Below are 17,995 nucleotides of genomic sequence, written 5' to 3' on the forward strand. Positions count from 1 at the left end.
GGGCAGTTGGTGAGATAATGGGTGTGGCCTCAGCCGATTGGCTGGGGAAGGGTCCTCCTGTTAGGCAGGTGAAGGGGGGGGGTTACCCAAGGGGAGGAGGTGTGGTCAAGGTGAAGGACACAGAACAAGATGGAGTCAGCCGGCATAGGCCCGCCCTTTCAGTAGCAGAACTTTAACTCTTAGAAACCTTAGTCTCCAGTGAAAAAAGTAGGTAGTAACCAATTGTGAACTGTCTGTTGTATTAGAAAATTTTTTTAGGTGGTACACTTATGAATCCATTAAGCATAAAGTATGGATTTAACAGTTCCAAAAATCCTTAGTTGTTTTTGTTTTTGTTTTGCAGCAAGTCAAAAGCACAGACCCATATCTAGTAATTAGTGTTTTAGCTTTTCACCGTGTAGATACCCAACGAATTTATTTCATTTATCATGCAAGCAAAATTTTAACATCTTAGGTTACCAAAGACCCTGAAAGCTATCTTAACAATTACTCGAGAAAACTATGAGGCAAACAAAGTTAACCATTACTTTAAGGCAACCTTTTGTTAACAGATTGGAACAGAGATAACATGAATTTATTTGACCATTAGTAAACCTTAGTAGAATAAAGTTTTATATTTAATGCTGATAACTTTAAAGACAGACCCAACAAACTGAAATTAGTTAACACCAAATATGTTTCATTTATCATTTAAATCCTGGGAAGTTTGTTATAACCTTAGAAAGTTATTATAAAGCACATCCTAAATGGGATTACAAATCATTACAAATCTTAAAAATTTATTTAACCACCATGGCAATAAAAGATCCTAAAGGCAAATGTATAGCGTTATATAGTTGTCAGCGAAACTTAGCACCTTTAACATTGAGAAGTTTTAACTAAGCAATTAAAGACCTGATAAAGATGAAACCTAAAGCTTTGGTTTTTCGGCAGACAAGAAAGACAAAACCCTTTGTTTACATTGTCTGATCAAAAGCAGAATAGTCCAAGAAAACTTTGCTTTTTGAACAGAGAGAAATGCTTTTAAAAGCAGAATTTTAACCTTATACCAGTGTACATTTAGAATTTTATTCATCTCAACTTTAGTAGAATAAAGTTTTATAATTTAAAAGACATGCCTATCTTAATAATGTTCTACCTGTGTCCCCTTAAAAATCTACCACTGTTAATTTTTCCCGTGGCACCAGTGAGGAAATTTAAAGTTTAAGGAGTTTCAGTTTGTTGTTGTTTGTTTGTTTGTTTGTTTGTTTGTTTTTTGCCTTTTGACAGGGTGGGGAGGGGAGTGCTGTCTGAGGCTTTGAAGAGTCAGATGTGCAGGCCGCACCCCAGGTGCAGAAGCGGGAGGAGGGGGAGAGAAGGCAGCCAGAGGAGGGGGAGAGAAGGCAGCTGAGGTGAGGTGGCTCCACAGCCTAGAGGCCTGGAGGCAGACAGAGGCCCAGAGAGCAGAGAAAAGAGTTCACGTGGTCCTTAAGTCTGTCAGCTCAGGTAGATGAGCAGATCCCGATTTTGGTTTTGTTTTGTATTATTTGTTTTGTTTTGTTTTGATTTGGTTTTCCACTAGTGAATTAGGCGGTCCATGTCGGGCCTGAGAAGACAGGGAAGTTCCCCCAAACAAAAGGAGTTTCAGCAGCTGCTTGGGAATATTCCTTAAAATCTCTATCCCGAGGTAGACTAGCCAGAGACAGTTGGCTCTAAGCATCATAGTACTTAATCCAGGGAAGGAATGAGGGAGAAGCCCTCACGTATAGTTAGAGTAACCAGAGTGTATAGGAAGAAACAGTGAGAGAGAGAGTTAGAGTCCCCAATATTAGGGATGCCCTCTGTAAAATCCACCACACTATTTCATGGTGTTGCTTTGCTGACAATGATTGGAAGCTGGGCTCACTGCCTTGGTTGGGAATCCTGCCCTGTGTCAGACAGTTGTTTAAAAGACACCGGAATAGCAGCGGCAAAGTTCTGCATAGCACTAGTCACGCAAACATCATGAAACTCTTGGGCACAGACAGCATACTGGGCTGGGCTCCGAATGATGTTCATAAGAGAGCCCCAGTCCCAGGCACACACAGAATGAGTGCCATGAATATTTTCTAAAATGCCGATTGTAAAAGGGCTATGAAGGCCATATAGCTGAGCTGCTTTTTGTAATTCCTTTACCATTTGGAAGGGCAGGCCTTCATGGACATATTGTCCATTTTGCTTAACAACAGGAAACAGCTGTAATTTACTGGCCTTATGGGCTTTTTATTTTATTCCATTATTTTTTTTAAATATGAAATTTATTGTCAAATTGGTTTCCATACAACACCCAGTGCTCAAGCCAACAGGTGCCCTCCTCAATGCCCATCACCCACTTTCCCCTCCCTCCCACCCCCCATCAACCCTCAGTTTATTCTCCGTTTTTAAGTCTCTTATGGTTTGGCTCCCTCCCTCTTTTTTTTTTTTCCCCTTCCCCTCCCCCATGGTCTTCTGTTAAGTTTCTCAGGATCCACATAAGAGTGAAAACATATGGTATCTGTCTTTCTCTGTGTGACTTATTTCACTTAGCATAACACTCTCCAGTTCCATCCACGTTGCTACAAAAGGCCATATTTCATTCTTTCTCATTGCTTATGGGCTTTTTTAAGGCACTTTTGTATTGGGGTAAGGACCTTATCAGAGCCTGTTGATGAGGTTTTCAGAGGCTTGATATCAATATCGTCCCACCCTTTTGGGAGAGGGGGAGTATCTTCGCGTTGTAAAGGAGCCAGAGGCACAATCTGAGTATGGGGGAGTGAGGTTTTTCCTCCTTTTTAGATAACTCTGCATCTTTGTATGCACTGTCCAAGCTCAAGAGGGGAAGGGCAGTGCAGACAATGGACCAGGTGAGGATTACTTTAGGGGGGACATTAGCCTCTTTAGAATACCTGGCCTTCATTGTTTTTTCTACTCATTCCCACACTTCAAGATCATAAGTTCCTTGTTCTGGGAACCAAGGGCAATTTTGTTGGACAGCCAATAATCTAAGGAGAGCCTTATAATTTAGAATAGCCCCTGCTGTCTCTCCTAGGGACTGAAGAATTCGAATATAGCACTTTTGTAGGGAGTCAGGGGCTGGGGAGGGAGCCAGGGAGTTTCCCATGGGAGATCTCTCAAAAAGTTCCGTGGTAGCGAACCCTAATATAATTTCCCTTTATCCCTTACCTCGTCAGGTAGAGACTGTACCCAGTGCGTTTTTTTTTTTTTTTCCCTTGGAGCTCCTTTACTGTTCCGCGGTGTCCTGCAGTCGAGGTGTCGCACCTCCTAGCAACGTCGGCTCTCTGCCCACATTGGCCCATAGTCCCCTTCCCTTCAGTCACGTTGGGATCACCATCTGTCGTAGACTCTAAGTCTAAAGTTCTCTTTTGGCCAGCAAAAGAGCAGATGCAGGATTAAAGCAAGAGATGACTGGTGTCCAGAAAAGACAAGAGCCCCGAATAAGGGTCCTTGCCCCATATTTATTCAGATCAGAAGGCTTACAAACATGATGGGCGTGTACAAGGAGACAAAGAAACTGCTAACGGTAACTTGGGGACGTGAGTGAAAAAGGGGGTTTTGAAGATATACAGTGTTTGGGGTTTGGGTCAATATAAAACAAAATCCTGGCGCTGGGAAGATGGGCAGATGGTTGTTAATGGCAGAAGTGAGGCAGCACCTCTGTCTATGTTAGCTAGCCTAGGGTATGAGACAGGTAGGGGAGTAACCTCAGGGTTGACAAGGCACCTTTTCTTTTGTTAACCATCTCCCCTCTGGGCTGCTTTGCCTGCAGCCCAGTGGTCCATAGTCCAATTCACCAATTTACCTAACCCGGCCCTATCCTCCTGTGAAAGCAGCTTTTCTGCTAAACTGTACTAAATTGGGGGTGCTTCCACCCTGAATATCTAATCTTGTTTATTTCATACACCTATGTATTGGGCACCTTTGCACCATTCCTATTTTAGGCCTTGGCCTCTCTCTATTCTGGGGGCTCTGCACCCCCTCTCTGTTTTGGGGTGCCTTTGCATCTCCCTATTCCTGGCACCTTCTCACCTCCCTATTCTTGAGGTGCCTTTGGACACCCCTATTCTTGGAGTGCCAATCTGGTTTACCCAAACTCAGGTGAGAGCATTTATGACTTTGTACTTTTTTATGCCTTGTTAACCCATTGGTGCAAGCCCGGGGGATTCCTAAGCTTATCCCCCACACCAGGTAAGGTGCTAGGTGTCATCCAAACCCACAATATCCCAGTGAAGCCCTTTTAAAGAAAATGGCAGCAAATGAACGTCAGAGAGTTTCATAAGTTGTTTGCAGTAAAGCTGAGATTTGATCTCAGATTGATGTAATTCCAAAGCTCATATCCACACTACTACACCAGGCTCTTAGAGGGCACTACTCACAGAAGGGAACAATGTGTGGATGGGAATGAGCTGATATGGGTAAGAGTAGAGAAGTAAATTAACATTTATTAGGCATCTACTATTATCTAGACATTTTACATCCATTGCCTCAATTAATACAATAACTCAATGAACTAGGGATTATCACATCTCCATTTCAATGTGAGAAAACTGAGGTTCAGAGGGCTAAATATCTCCCTCAAGAGCATCTAATGCAGAAGTAGTAGAGTCAAGATCAGGCTACTCATTTGTTTGATTCAAGGACTGTAGTTTGCCATAATTTCCCCAACTTTAGATACTACACATGGCGTCTATATTGATTTTGCCCAATTTGTGTATCCGTTTTGTAATTTACTTAAATTTTCAAGAAGTCTCACTTTTTAAAACTTTAACTAGAGAACTGTGTACAAAACCATAAGTGAGAAACCAGCCAAATCTATAAAAGAAAAACCAGCACCCCTTGCCATAAACAAGAAGAAACCATAAACATAAATACATTATAAACAAAATAATGTTGGATTCTACCTAGATACTGTTGCCTTTAGAAGGTTCTAACTCTGCAGTCTCTCTCTTTGTTAAAAAGGGGAAACCTGGGGGGTTACTAAGCCTTTCAGTACCATCCTGAGAAGGTCTTCTTGACTTAGGAAGGATTGAAAAATTCAAATGGAAGTAATTTTCTCACTATAATTATATATAATTCAATGCTGTTTATGCAGTGTCTGTGAGATAGCTAAAATCATCTCATGACCCATCATCTAAACACATCTTATGTTCCACCCATTGCTAATATCCTGTATTTTTTAATATACTCTTTATTTACAATTCTTAATTGCCTTGAGGAATAGTGGAATGATGAACATGGTAGGGAAAAAAGGCTAGGACAATCACCACCATTTTCAAATCCTGGAGGGGTGACATGTGGGATAGAAGTGATTTCTTCTTTCTTAATCAAGAAAGTCAAACTACGACAAATTATGTGACATTTTGAAATGCAACCTCCAGCTCGAAGTTTACTTTGAAATGTAACTTCCAGTAGCTTAAAGATCACTAGACATTTAAGATCCTATGGCTGAAGATTTTATTCTAGACAAAGATTTCCAACCTCAGACCTAGTGACACTTTGGATGGATAACTCTTTGTGGTGGGGGCTGTCCTGTGCATTGTAGGGTGTTTAGCAGCCTCCCAGGTCTCTACCCACTAGATGTTTGCAGAACCTCCCACTGTGACAGCCAAAAATGTCATGAGACACTGCCAAATGCCCCCTAGGGAGCAGACGACTCTTGGTTGAGGATCACTGCGCCAGACCCACTTCTCTCCATGTATATCTACTCTTCTGAGACAGGAATCAATAAGAAGTTTTGAAAAGATTTATATCTCATGTGTATTTTTACCAGTGTACTGGATGCATCTAACAAACATCTATTGAGTATCTACAATATGCCAGATGCTGTGTTAAGCCCTGTGGCCACAGTGGTAAAGGAGACAGACCCAGTCCTCAGAGCTCTGTGGTGGGTGGATGGGGTTGCAGGGGTTGAGGGGAGAAGAGGCAGCCCTATGTATGGTTTAGCAATGCTAACACATCTGCCTATTTACACCACTATCTTGTGAACTTCTTAAGGGTGAGAACCATGTCTTTTTACTCTTTTGATTCCCAGGGCCCAACTGAAGGCCTAGAATATAGTAGGGGCTCAACAAATGTTTGCTGACTAAATGAATGAGAGCATAGGGCATTGGCTAAGGGTGGGAAGTGGCAACTTACCCAGCTCATTGAACAACAACAACAGCAAAATCAACCATATTTAATTACTGAGAAAGGAGGATAATTTATAGAGTTAAGTCTTTGTTAGGTCTTATGAAACACTGATATCACGGCACCTTTCCATGAGTTTCATCATATGTTGTTTTTATGAGCATAGCCCCCTATCCTAATACCCTGAGGTATATGAAAAAAAAAAAAATGCAAACCACGCATAGCCTGCCATTCCTCTTCCTAGCACTTTATCTTAAGATTAATAAGTAAAGGATTGCCTGGGAGGCTCAATTGGATAAGCATCTGACTCATGATTTCAGCTCAGATCGTGATCTCACAGTTTGTGGGACTGAGCCCTGCATCAGAGCCTGCTTGGGATTCTCTCCCTCCCTCTCCCTCTGCTCCTCCCCGGCTAGCGCATGTGTGCGCGCCCTGTCTCTCAAAATAAATAAATAAATAAATAAATAAAGCATTAAAAAAATTTTTTTAATTAGAAAAAGATTAAGAAGTAAATATTTGACCCTCAGAAATGATCAAAGCAGGGCTTCTTGTGGTGGCTCATTTGAACCAAAATTTTGCAGCTTTACTAGATTTTATTACCAACTTCAGGTTGGCGTGAAGGATAGGTAAAGACAGTGAAGATTAATGATCAGATTGACATTGTCATGCTATGTATTTTAGGCCACTGAAATAACTATATCAATATATTCCATATCTAGAAATGACTATAATTTCCATAATGTAAAGTGCATGGCAAATGGAGAAATTCCTATTGGTATCACAAATCATAAATGGCTTTTTTTCTAAGTCATGGGAGCTGAACTGTGACTCAGATCTGTGTCTTCATGTCCTTCTAAGGTAAGGGCAGTACATAAATAAAAATTAAGAGTAGTTCTACTATGTACTTTAATTTAATTTAAATTTTTTTTTTGAGATTTTATTTTTATGTAATCTCCACACCCAGTATGGGGCTTGAACTTACAACTCCAAGATCAAGAGTTGCGTGCTTTTCCAACGGAGTCAGCCAGGTGCCTGCCTATGCACTTTATTTTTAAAAGGTCCCTTACACTTGTCGTTCTTAGCGTGAGGACAGGGACCATACCATACTTATTTTTATATCCTGTACAACACATGGCACATTATCTTCCCTGTGGTAAGCACAAAGTTTGTTCAGGGAAGATAAAACATGTTGTAATTATTTCAAGTGCATCATGTATTCCATTATACTTTTGCAATATTTATGCCTCTTATATTTCTTTTTTTCTTTTTTTAGTGTTTTTATTTATTTTTGAGAGAGAGAGAAAGGGGGGGCAGAGAGAGGGAGACACAGAATCTGAAGCAGGCTCCAGGCTCTGAGCTGTCGGCCCAGAGCCTGATGCAAGACTTGAAATCATGAACCCTGAGATCATGACCTGAGTTGAAGTCGGGTGCTTAACCAACTGAGCCACCCAGATGCACCACATGCCTGTTATATTGCTAATTATGTCCGCACTTACCATTTCACTGAGTTAAATTAATAACTTTGAGTAGAGAAACTAGTACTCATCACACCTTAATAAAATCTGCTGTTTTTGCCACCCAGAATCCATTCGCCTTCTATAGGACACTTTATCTCAATTTGTCTAAATAACTACCCCCTTCCCCACATTCAGCTCCTGTGCTTGATGGAGCTTGTGACTCAGGTCATGACATCGCATTTTATGTTGGTCTGTTCCACTGATGGTTTGAGGAAAAGACATTGGCTTAATTGGGGTAAATAAGGAAAAAAATGAGTTTTTGTGTTGGGTTTTCCTGGAATTTGGGAAACATGTTGCTTAGTTTTGCCCTTACTTGAATTTGAGAGAGTATAAAGTCTACAGTGGTTGCTGCCATCGAGGAGAAAGATGCCAGAGAATGGAAGGAGGGAGAACGAGTGAGAGAGAGATGGAGACACATACACAGAGAGAGAGAGAGAGACAGGAGGGTAGCACCACTGGCTGCTTTGGCATTGATTAACCTGCAAGCAAGCTGTGCCACAAGGTAGTGTGACCATGGATTTTTTTGATTGTGTGAGGCTGTATATTCTCTCTTGGCTTAATCCATTTGACCTCATCTTCTACCACTTTCAGCCCATAGTCTCATACATTTTTTCATTTTCTTCATTTCATGGAATATTCTAGTATTATGTACACTACAGCAATTTTAATGCTCCAGAGGGAAAACTGAATGGGTCTGCATTGGGGGTGGGGGGGCTAATGTATATAATGTAACATTAATTCCTTTAATATTTACTGAGTCATTATGTTCCATTGCACAAGGGATTCTGAAAACACAAACCAAACTTATAAAAGCAACAGCAAAAATTGCTTCTCCCCCTCCCATGAGGGCTAGTTTTTTGTCACAAATATAATTAGTGGCTTTTGCATGTCATATGGAAGAATATTCCGTAAATGACAAATTCTTTCATTTATGCATGATATTAAAAATCATCCCTTTAGAAATAAGCATAGAGAAAGGAATTTTTGGCTGTTACAGTTTCTGAAATATGTTTAATTTTACGTATTTAAATAACACCATAAGAATTCCTCAGGGGTGCCTGGGTGGCTCAGTCAGTTGAGCCTCGAACTTCGGCTAGGTCATGACCTCACGGTTCATGAGTTTGAGCCCCGCGTCGGGCTCTGTGCTGACAGCTCGGAGCCTGGAGCCTGCTTCGGATTCTGTGTGTGTGTCTCTCTCTCTCTGCCCCTCCCCTGCTCTGTCTCTCTCTCTCTCTCTCTCTCTCTCTCTCTCAAAAATACATAAACATTAAAAATTTTTTAAATAAAAAAAAGAATACCTCAGAACTTATTTTTTTCTTTAAAAACACCATTTCTTTGTCATTTAAGTTGGGTTTCAGTTAGTCTTTCATTCCCAGATGAGATTGAGGACACTAATTGTGTAGCTCCTCTAAGGATGATAATATTTGGCTTTCTGCGAGAGTAGAGCTCACATTTGGCATGGCTCCCGTGGCCTCCCCATGCATTCAACAGTGCTCAGTACATCCACTATCATGTGACTAGTGGCAGCCAGTGTCTCCCCAACTCCGGAACCCATGCCAGCTCAGGCCACTTGAGCTGCTCATCGATATCTTTGAGGAGAACCAACCCTCCTCTGTGGTCTCAAGAATTAACACCTAAATAGGATTCATTTCATCCTCTGGGTCTTAGCTGTTCGTGCGGCACGTTAGATGTGTGTAAACTCCTCTAGTTTAAGGTGGAAAAATGGACAACTAGTTCCCAAAATACATGTGAAATCATGTCAATGAGTCTCTGCCATACTTGGGTTTTTATCAACCTGCAGGACCAGGATACTCGGGAGGATTATTCTACAAATTCAAAACTGTGTTCCTTAAGCTATTTTTAACAATTCACAAAGCCTAACAGAATTTGTCCAACTTGAGATAGGTTGCATGGGCTAAATAAAATGTTACATCTGCATTAGGTTTAAATTAATTATCAACGTGATGATACTAGACTGTTCATATTGATGACAAGTTCTGATTGGTAATCAATTTGGTCTTTAATTCATGAAAAATGGGGAAATAATTCATTCAATAGTTACTTGTATCAAGTGTCTATCTTGTCTTGATGAATGTTTTAAAACTTAAGGTTTGAGTAGGAGAAATAAAAAAAAAATGAGTCCTTGAGAATAAAGAAATATGGAACCAGTAGTAAGATGTGAACTTCTATCTATCTTGCACGAGAAGAAACCAAGGCCAGAAGAGGTGGAATGACTTTCCAAGACATCATTGGCTAGTGGCTGTGCTGGATAGGAACCTAGAGATAGTGATTCTATCTAGCACTTATCCCTTGATATTAAATGTTGGATAATATAATTCATGTTGGGCAGAAATGTAGACAGAGTAACAGCAGGTCATTAGTATTTGCTTTGAGCTTGCTGTCATGGAGAGAAAGTGCATAAACTAAACTCTGCTAAGGTACTACCTGATTTTGAGGATCAATCAACAGTATGAGTAGGTGATGGAGATAACCACTTACATGATACTGAAAGCCTTCTATCCAGGAAAAAAAAATCTTCCTGCATGAGCCTGGCCTAAAACCTTATTCGAGAAAGAATTGTGTAAGTTGCATATAGGCAGGACAAGATCTGTTTCACATATTGTCCTATCAACGGTGCTTAGCATAGCATCTGTCCTAATACAGATTTCCAATAAATGCTGAATGGACAAACGGGACAAATATATGGGGACTAGCGCAATATTCTTCTAAAAATCAGTGAAATGAGGACTGAACCACCTCTCTGTTGCCAGGAAATGCAGAAGTGAGACAGTCACAGACATAACTACTGCTACACAGATAAAATAGTTGGGGGGCCAAGGATGCTCCTTTGATGGGAATGCAAACCTGCCTTCTGACTTAAGAACTGGAAAATCGAGATCATTATGATTTGCTATCTTTCAAGTCTTCCTACTCAGAAGAACACAATTTTAAAAGGACTGCATTTATCCCATCTTGGATTTTTGGTGTGCTTTTTTTTTTTTCTTCTGTGAAGCATAACAAGCTTGTCAGAGTTTCCATGGTGAACATGGGGCACCATGGAAACTGATAGATTTAGCTACAAAAGAAGAATAAATAAAATAGGCAGGCATCTATTTCACTGTGCAATGACAACTTCTCTCCTGCCTGGAAGAGGAAAGTGACTTCTCATTTAACCCACCTGTCCTTCACTGTGCCTCATGAAAACATGAGTTATTCGCACTGCATCGTTTTTACTGACCTGTGATGATTGGACTGTTCTTCTCAAGGTCCACTGGCTTCACTTCAGGGTAGATCTGTGTGTCACTGGCAACTGTTGGGAAATCATGTACAATGTGACAGTTGTAAATGACAACCCACAATGCAGTGACGTCGTCATGACAAAATTGAATGGAAAATTCTTTGCAGTTTACTGTATGGAGGCAATGTATGAGAACAACTGGTGTGGAGACCCACGTCCATCCTATACTAACTAGACAGGCACGCCAACCTCGGTTTCTCCATACCTAAATGCTTAAACTTCCTACTCTATAGATTTGTTGTGAGGCTCAGAATAAGGAAGTAGAAGAGAAAGCCTTTTTCAGCAGTCAAGTTCTATCTAGCAGGAGAGATTGAGTAGCTGTGGGTATGATGATACTAATAAAGTGAACAAAATGTAAAACTGATGGTGCTATGGTCCCATCCTTTGCCTCAGGCAGTTAGAGGTTTAGAATATACTGGTCCCTCTCAGTGGTTGTGGAGTTTTGAGACCACTTGGCTCCATTTGAGATAGAAGAAGTGTGATCTTAAGAAAGGAAGCTGTTCAACTTTTCTGTGTGTTTGAAAATTTTCATATGAAATGTTGGAAAACTAAAGAAGTAAAATAAAGCTCTTTCTTAACCTTTACTCCCAATGAACTGATTGCCACTAGCACACGCCCTCTATAGATTTTTTTAATCACTAAAATGTAAGCAATAGAGCCATCACTTGAAATTCAACATTTATATAAGGCTATTGAGTACTTCCTACTGTCCACACACTGTGTTAAGGGGATACAGAGAAAGAAAGGAAGAAGATACGGTCCTTCAGGAGAACACAATCTTCTACTGAAGATAGACTAATAAAAGAATAACGATAATACCCTGCGAACTCAGAGAAGGAGCACTTAGTACTTGAGACAGAGAGGAGGTGTAAAGGCTTTCTAGAGGGAGTTGGGAAGGGGCGATTAGGCTGAAGGATTTAGCCAGGGAGAGTGGGCAGTGGAATAAGGCAAGTGCGGTGTAATGTGGCATTAAGGGCACTTCAGGCAGAGATCGTGAGCAAAGTAGACGCAGAGTATGTGGGATATGGAAGGAGAAGAGCCCAAAGAAGCAGCGAGAGCTTCAGGAAGCCTCCATACCAAGGAGCATCTCCTTTCTTTGGAAAGAAATGATATGTGAGGGTAGGGCTCTGAAAGTGCACACCATTGTTGGATTTCTTTTTGAGAAACTGAATAGTGATACTAGAAAATAGCAGTGAAATGTACATGAATAATAACTTCAGTTCTAATACTGCATGAATATGAATGTGGGCTATCGAAAGAACTGAAGAAAAAAACTGCTATTTCCTTGAGACTTTGGAAGCACAATAAATACCATCGGTCACATGCTTTGCCTGGCCAGGCAATAGTCATATTAACCAGAAGCTGTCTTGTGATGGGCTTGGTCTACGTTTCAAAGGTGAATATGAAAGTTCTGCGCTCCTTTCTTCCTTCAAACTTCAGTGGCCTTGAGAACATTTTCGTGGGGAAGCCCAGATGAGAGTCAAAACTGCAGGGGGACCAGCAGCGTAAAAGATGAGGATGGAGAACAGATGAGATTAGTTGGGAAGCCAAAACTTCCCGAACCTGGCTGAGCTGAGGGTACTGGATCCCAAGCACAGGCCCTACACCTTGGCTGGGAATTGGAGCAGAAGTCAGTACTGCTTGGAAGACATAATCCCTGAGGAGTGCTGGTGTTAGGTACACTCCTTCTATTTAAAAAAATGTTCTTAAATGTGTATTTATTTTTTAGAGAGAGACAGAGAGACAGAGAGGCAGAGTGTGAGCAGGGGAGGGGCAGAGAGAGAGGAAGACAAAGAATCCGAAGCAGGATCCAGGCTCTGGGCTGTGAGCACAGAGCTCAACGCGGGGCTCGAACTCACAAACCATGAGATCGTGACTTAGCCAAAGTCGGCAGTTTAACTCACTGAGCCACCCAGGTGCCCCCCCCCACCCCATTCCTTCTATTTAAGATTAACTGTATTTAAAGCTACACAATCATTACTCATTCCAGAAGCCACACATAACGATGTCAACAAACATCAAAACAAAATTCCCTAGCAATTCCATTACCTCCACAGAATGACATCCATTGTTTTGGTATACCTTTTAAATTCTAGCATATACGCCTATAGGCTTTTCATGACTGTAACCATAGCATGAATGACGTTTTTATTTTATTTTATTTTATTTTATTTTATTTTATTTTGAGAGAGAGGGAGAGAGAGAGGAGAGATCAAGTGGGGGAAGAGCTGAAGGAAAGGGAGAGAAAGAGTCTTAAGTAGGCTTCATGCCCAGCACCAAGCTACTCTCGGGGCTCCATCTCATGACCTTGACAATCATGACTTGAGCTGAAGTCAAGAGTCAGACGCTCAAATGACAGACCTACCCAGGCACCCCATAAATGATATTTTAAAAAACTTACCATCTTCTATGTAATTGCCATGTGGCTGTTTTAAATATTTCCTTGCTTTTTAATAACTGCATAATATTCCACTAAACTTGTCTCTATTGTTGGTCACTCAGGTTGCTTTCATTACAAATAACATATTAGCCGTATCTGTTTTAGGGATCCAGTACCTCTTCTGGAAACATTGAATGGACTCCTTTTTTACACGAAAATCCTGACATTTTCTTCACTTTTCCTTCTGAGGTTCATATGTATCCAAGCCTGAGTCAAGAGGATGTTTTCACTGTGCTGGCTGTTGGACCTACAGGGAAGGTGTGCGAGTCTGCAGAATCAGGACAAAATGACAGGGACAAAGGGCTAACGTGGCAACCTTAAGAGGCAAGCATGATGCTCTCAGCTTCAGGGCTTCCTAATTCTGAGTCCCTGGTAGGGTGACCAGCCACCTCAGTGTCCTGGTACCACAGTTTCCTCAGGGTGAAGGACCTGAGAGGGGAACGAATCATTTATGTAAACTGGCCCCGCGTCATAATAGCAGCAACTCAGAGAAAGCCTGCTCGTACGCTGAAATGAGAAACCCTTATCCTTTAGGTAAGAGCCACAGTAGATATTTACCTCAGGTTATTGCTCTGCTCCCCCCAAAAAACCATGCATACATTTATTCAGTAAACATGTAAGAAACCCCAGGCACCATTCTAGGCATAAGAGCCCTGGTCTCTGGTTGGCCTGGGTGGCTCAGTCGGTTAGGTGTGGGACCCTTGATTTCAGCTCAGGTCATGATCTCACGGGTTGGTGGGATCGAGTTCTGTGATGAGCTGTGCACTGGCAGCATGGAGCCTGCTTAGGATTCTCTCTCTGCTCCTCCCCACCCCCCAAATAAATAAATAAACATTAAAAAAAAGAGAGAGAGAGAGCCTTGGTCCTGTGGTGCTTCCGTTACTGTGTGTGTGTTTTGCAGGGAGAGGAGCAGAAATCAGTGAAAACAGGCAATAAATGAGGATGGATATGATCAATGCAATGGCAGAAATAAGGTGAATGGAATAGAAACTTTGGGGGTGGGGCGCTGCTGCTCGTTTGCCAGCTGGGAAGATTACTCTGGAGCTACATTTGAGGCAAACCAGTGATGAGAGGGTCGGTCACGGTGAAGATCCGCAGGCGGCCTTAAGGGCAGAAGGAGCAGAGTGTGTGTGGCCCTGAGTGGAAACCAGTTGGTCTCCCTGGAGGAATTTAGTAAATGATTTTGTGAACGCATTGCAAGGAAGGAATGCTGACCCGGAGGTGGTCTTAACAACCACCCCTTCCGAGTTCAGTTTTCACAAATGAAGATAAAGAGGCCGAGGCTCACTGCCTTGACCATCGTCTCTTGATTCCTAGTCCAGTGCTCTTTCCATCAAGCTATGCCACAGTGCCATTCCTAGCCACTTGGCCTGAGTACTTAATCCCAAGCCCCCCCCCCCCCCCCCCGTACAACTGGAATTAAATCAAAGAAATGCATTTGTTTTAGGTGTGAGAAAGACTGGAACTGGAATTGTTTGTGGATGGTCACAAGCGCCAAAACACTGGACTCAAGGAAAAAGAGAGGGATTTGGGGATACAGATCAACCTTTGTTGGCGGGGCCCTCAGCAATTCTGTTGAGGGATGCTTCCGGAACACCAGGTTAGGACAAATACTGCATCCCCAGAAACTGAAAACAAAACTGATCCGTAAGACAGGCAGTTCTAGCGGACCTTTCCACCTGTTCCTGAACTGGGACTGTTCAGACTTTGAAAGTGCTACAGGTTGAAGAGGTACAGGGTTTGGTCACAAGCAGCCCGAAGTTTAAAGGGCAGAGAGAGCAGGCAGGCGCAACGCGAAGTGTGCCAAAAAAGACAGGTGGAGGAGGCTGGGGGACGCGGAGCAGTGGCGAATTTAGCGACCGACGGAGGTGCAAAGCTGGAAACGTCCGCTCCTTCTGCCCCTTCCTTTCTTTCCCTCCCCACCTGGGTTGGTGACTCAGCCACCCCAGGTTGAAAGAACTGCGATGTAGGCTGTGAATTTGGAAACTCAAAGAGTTAACAGATCAAAAACTAACACAGGGGAGGAGAGAAAGACCACACCCCAAGGGAGTGCGGAGCCAAGTCACAGGAGGAAAATCCTATTGGCATCGAGGAGGCACGGAACCCGCCCCTGGGCGCGGCCTGCAGGGGGCAGGCGATCGCCCAGGAAAGCGGGGGCAGAAGGAGGCCCAAGCAGGTGCACTCGGCAGCCACCCGCAGTTGCAGGGACCCCTCCTGGCACCTCCGCCCGGTGCGCCCTCCTCGGCTCGCGAACCCCGCGCTGCGCTCTGCCGCTGACATGTGCGCCGCCCCGATGCCGCCCCTGGCGCACATCTTCCGAGGGACATTCATCCACTCCACCTGGACTAACCCCATGGAGGTGCTACGGGACCACCTCCTCGGCGTGAGCGACAGCGGCAAAGTAAGCGGGCGCGGGGTCTGGCGAACCCCGACGGGCGCGCGCGCGGACAGGTGGAAACAGTCTGGCACCTTGCGCTGCGGAGCGAGAGCCTCGGCTCCAGAGTTGAACTTGACTGTTTGACTCTTGGGGAACACCACAAGAGCCCTGGGGCTAGGTTCGTGGGCTGGCCTGGGAGTAACACGTTCCCAGAAGCTGGGAGCTGTGGAGTACTCACACCCACGATTGGTTAGACAGCCGTCCAGGCTGCGGTGGAAGGGGGAGCGAGGCTGTGCCCTCGCAAGTATTAAGAAATCACTAATAAACCTGAACCTTGCTTCATTCATCTTTGTGTCTTTGGCGCCTGGCATAGTGCCTCGCACAGGCTAGGCGCTCCGTACATTTCATTGAATTTATTGTGAAAGAAATAACAGACGAGGGAGTCACTTGGTTAGTGTTGTTTAGCCCTTTCAGTGCATAGAATAAGCAAACAACTGATTTCATTCACTTGATTGCTCAACAGACAATATACCAACGATGCCAGCGAGATGACTTACAATGCTAGAAAGGTAGTCAGAGCGAAATTAACCACGTCCTCCCTACCCTGCCCCCCACCCCATAGCCATTTGCATCAAAGCAAGCAGTTGCGTTTTAAGGCTCAAAATGTCCTCTATGAGTGTGTCTTCTGTACTTCTTTTCCCCAAATCGGGATTTCTACAAACGACCTAGGTAACTTGATGTCTGATATTTACTGTTCATACGCACCGGGCTGGACGCACGGGGCTGGGGGTGGTGACTGCATCAGCAGTGGCTTGGCTAGTTTGGTAAGTGGAAGCCATTCCATTTTTGGCAGAAAAAAAAATAAAGACGAGGGTGGGCTTTTCCTCAACTACTAGTCTGGTTAGCAAAAGTACACCTATTTGTGACTTGTCAGCTTGAAGATACCATTCCTGGACCCGAGACGCTTCCGAGTCAGTGACAGTTTTGAATCGTGACTCTTACGTTTGGGGATAACTGAACCCTGTTTTCTTATGATGCTTAAAAATGATTCTCTCTGTGTGTATTCAGGGAGACTGCTGTTGTGTTTCCAAGGTGATGGAACTCGCAGAGCTCCCCCAAATGGGGAGGCTTTAATAATGTCCCCCCCACCCCCACCGAGAGTGATACATTATTGCCTGGTGCATTTGACCCTCAAGTTTCAGGGAACCCTTAGACTTGGGGCTAATCCCAAGAAGTAAAGCAACAGCGACCACTACTCTGGGGAGAGATCAGAGGTGTTTCCCTAATCACCAGGAGCTGTTCATCTCTTGGGTTTCTATTTAAAAATCACCTTCCCATATCTAGAATTTTACTTGGGAAGATAGCAGACAAGAGGGTAGGTTTGAAGACTGCCTTCACCGGGTAGCGCGTAGTAAGAAAAGGAAGTAATTCACCTAAAAAAAAAAATTACCTTTTCTGGGGGTTTTAGAGAAGAAGAAGGAAAGAGTGTCCCGAACATGCAATTAGCAGTTCAGTCAGGAAGTCTATTCCTCAGCGAGAGCATACTGAAGTTATAAATTTAGAAAAATGCCATTCCTCCACAAAATAAAATAGCTAGGAATTGAATACAAAGGTGAGTTAATCGAGTGCCTTATGAAATGTCCGAACTGGTAACTGTCGATTTGCTCTTCTAGCTGTAAGGCAGTTGGCTGCAGACTGCGTGTAAGGGAAGAATGTGCCATATATATTCCAAGATTTGACTTCCTCCATTTTGAAAATGGGGCTGCTTTGCCTTTGTAGCTGCTGGGATAATGTTCATTTAAAAAATGTCAAGGTTCTTCCACAAGATTATCTCCCCATAAAATAAATAAGTGTGTGGTGTCATTGGGATGTTTACATTTTTACTGAGCTCCTAAAGCTGTTCACAAACCTTGGGATGATCAGAAACGTGTAGGGGTGTTTAAGTGCTGGTTCCTGGGGGTCATTCTCACTCCAGAGAAGGTGAATCTGGAGTGGCCCCCAGGAAATGGCATTCCAGCAAAGGTCCCAGGGCATTCGGATGCAGGTTGTGGGTGGATTTGGGGTAAACAAGGGTATAGGGTGTGTGATGGGACCAGTTGTAGAGGGTCTTGGGACCTAGTTCTCCGTTTCAAGCCCAGGTCTGGGGTAGCTTGTCAGATAGAAGGGACATGACTTCCTCTCCTTCTCTCTCTTCCTTCTAGACCTCATCTCTCATTTTCTGT

At 43.2% G+C, this 17,995-nt stretch overlaps 1 protein-coding gene across 2 annotated transcripts in view; it reads left to right on the forward strand.

Moving 5' to 3' along the window:
• Window positions 1-15,112: 15,112 nt before the first annotated feature.
• GDA (guanine deaminase) overlaps window positions 15,113-17,995 on the forward strand; it is a 76,422-nt gene continuing 73,539 nt past the window's right edge. The window contains exon 1 of one of the 2 annotated variants that reach the window (XM_049647084.1): window positions 15,113-15,797. In XM_049647084.1, the coding sequence (XP_049503041.1) occupies window positions 15,675-15,797 (123 nt within the window). In that variant the 5' untranslated portion in view covers window positions 15,113-15,674. The remainder of the gene's footprint in view (window positions 15,798-17,995) is intronic. The other variant, XM_049647024.1, reaches the window with a different exon arrangement.

The sequence above is a fragment of the Panthera uncia genome, chromosome D4 (assembly GCF_023721935.1).
Source record: "Panthera uncia isolate 11264 chromosome D4, Puncia_PCG_1.0, whole genome shotgun sequence".
NCBI lineage: Eukaryota > Metazoa > Chordata > Mammalia > Carnivora > Felidae > Panthera > Panthera uncia.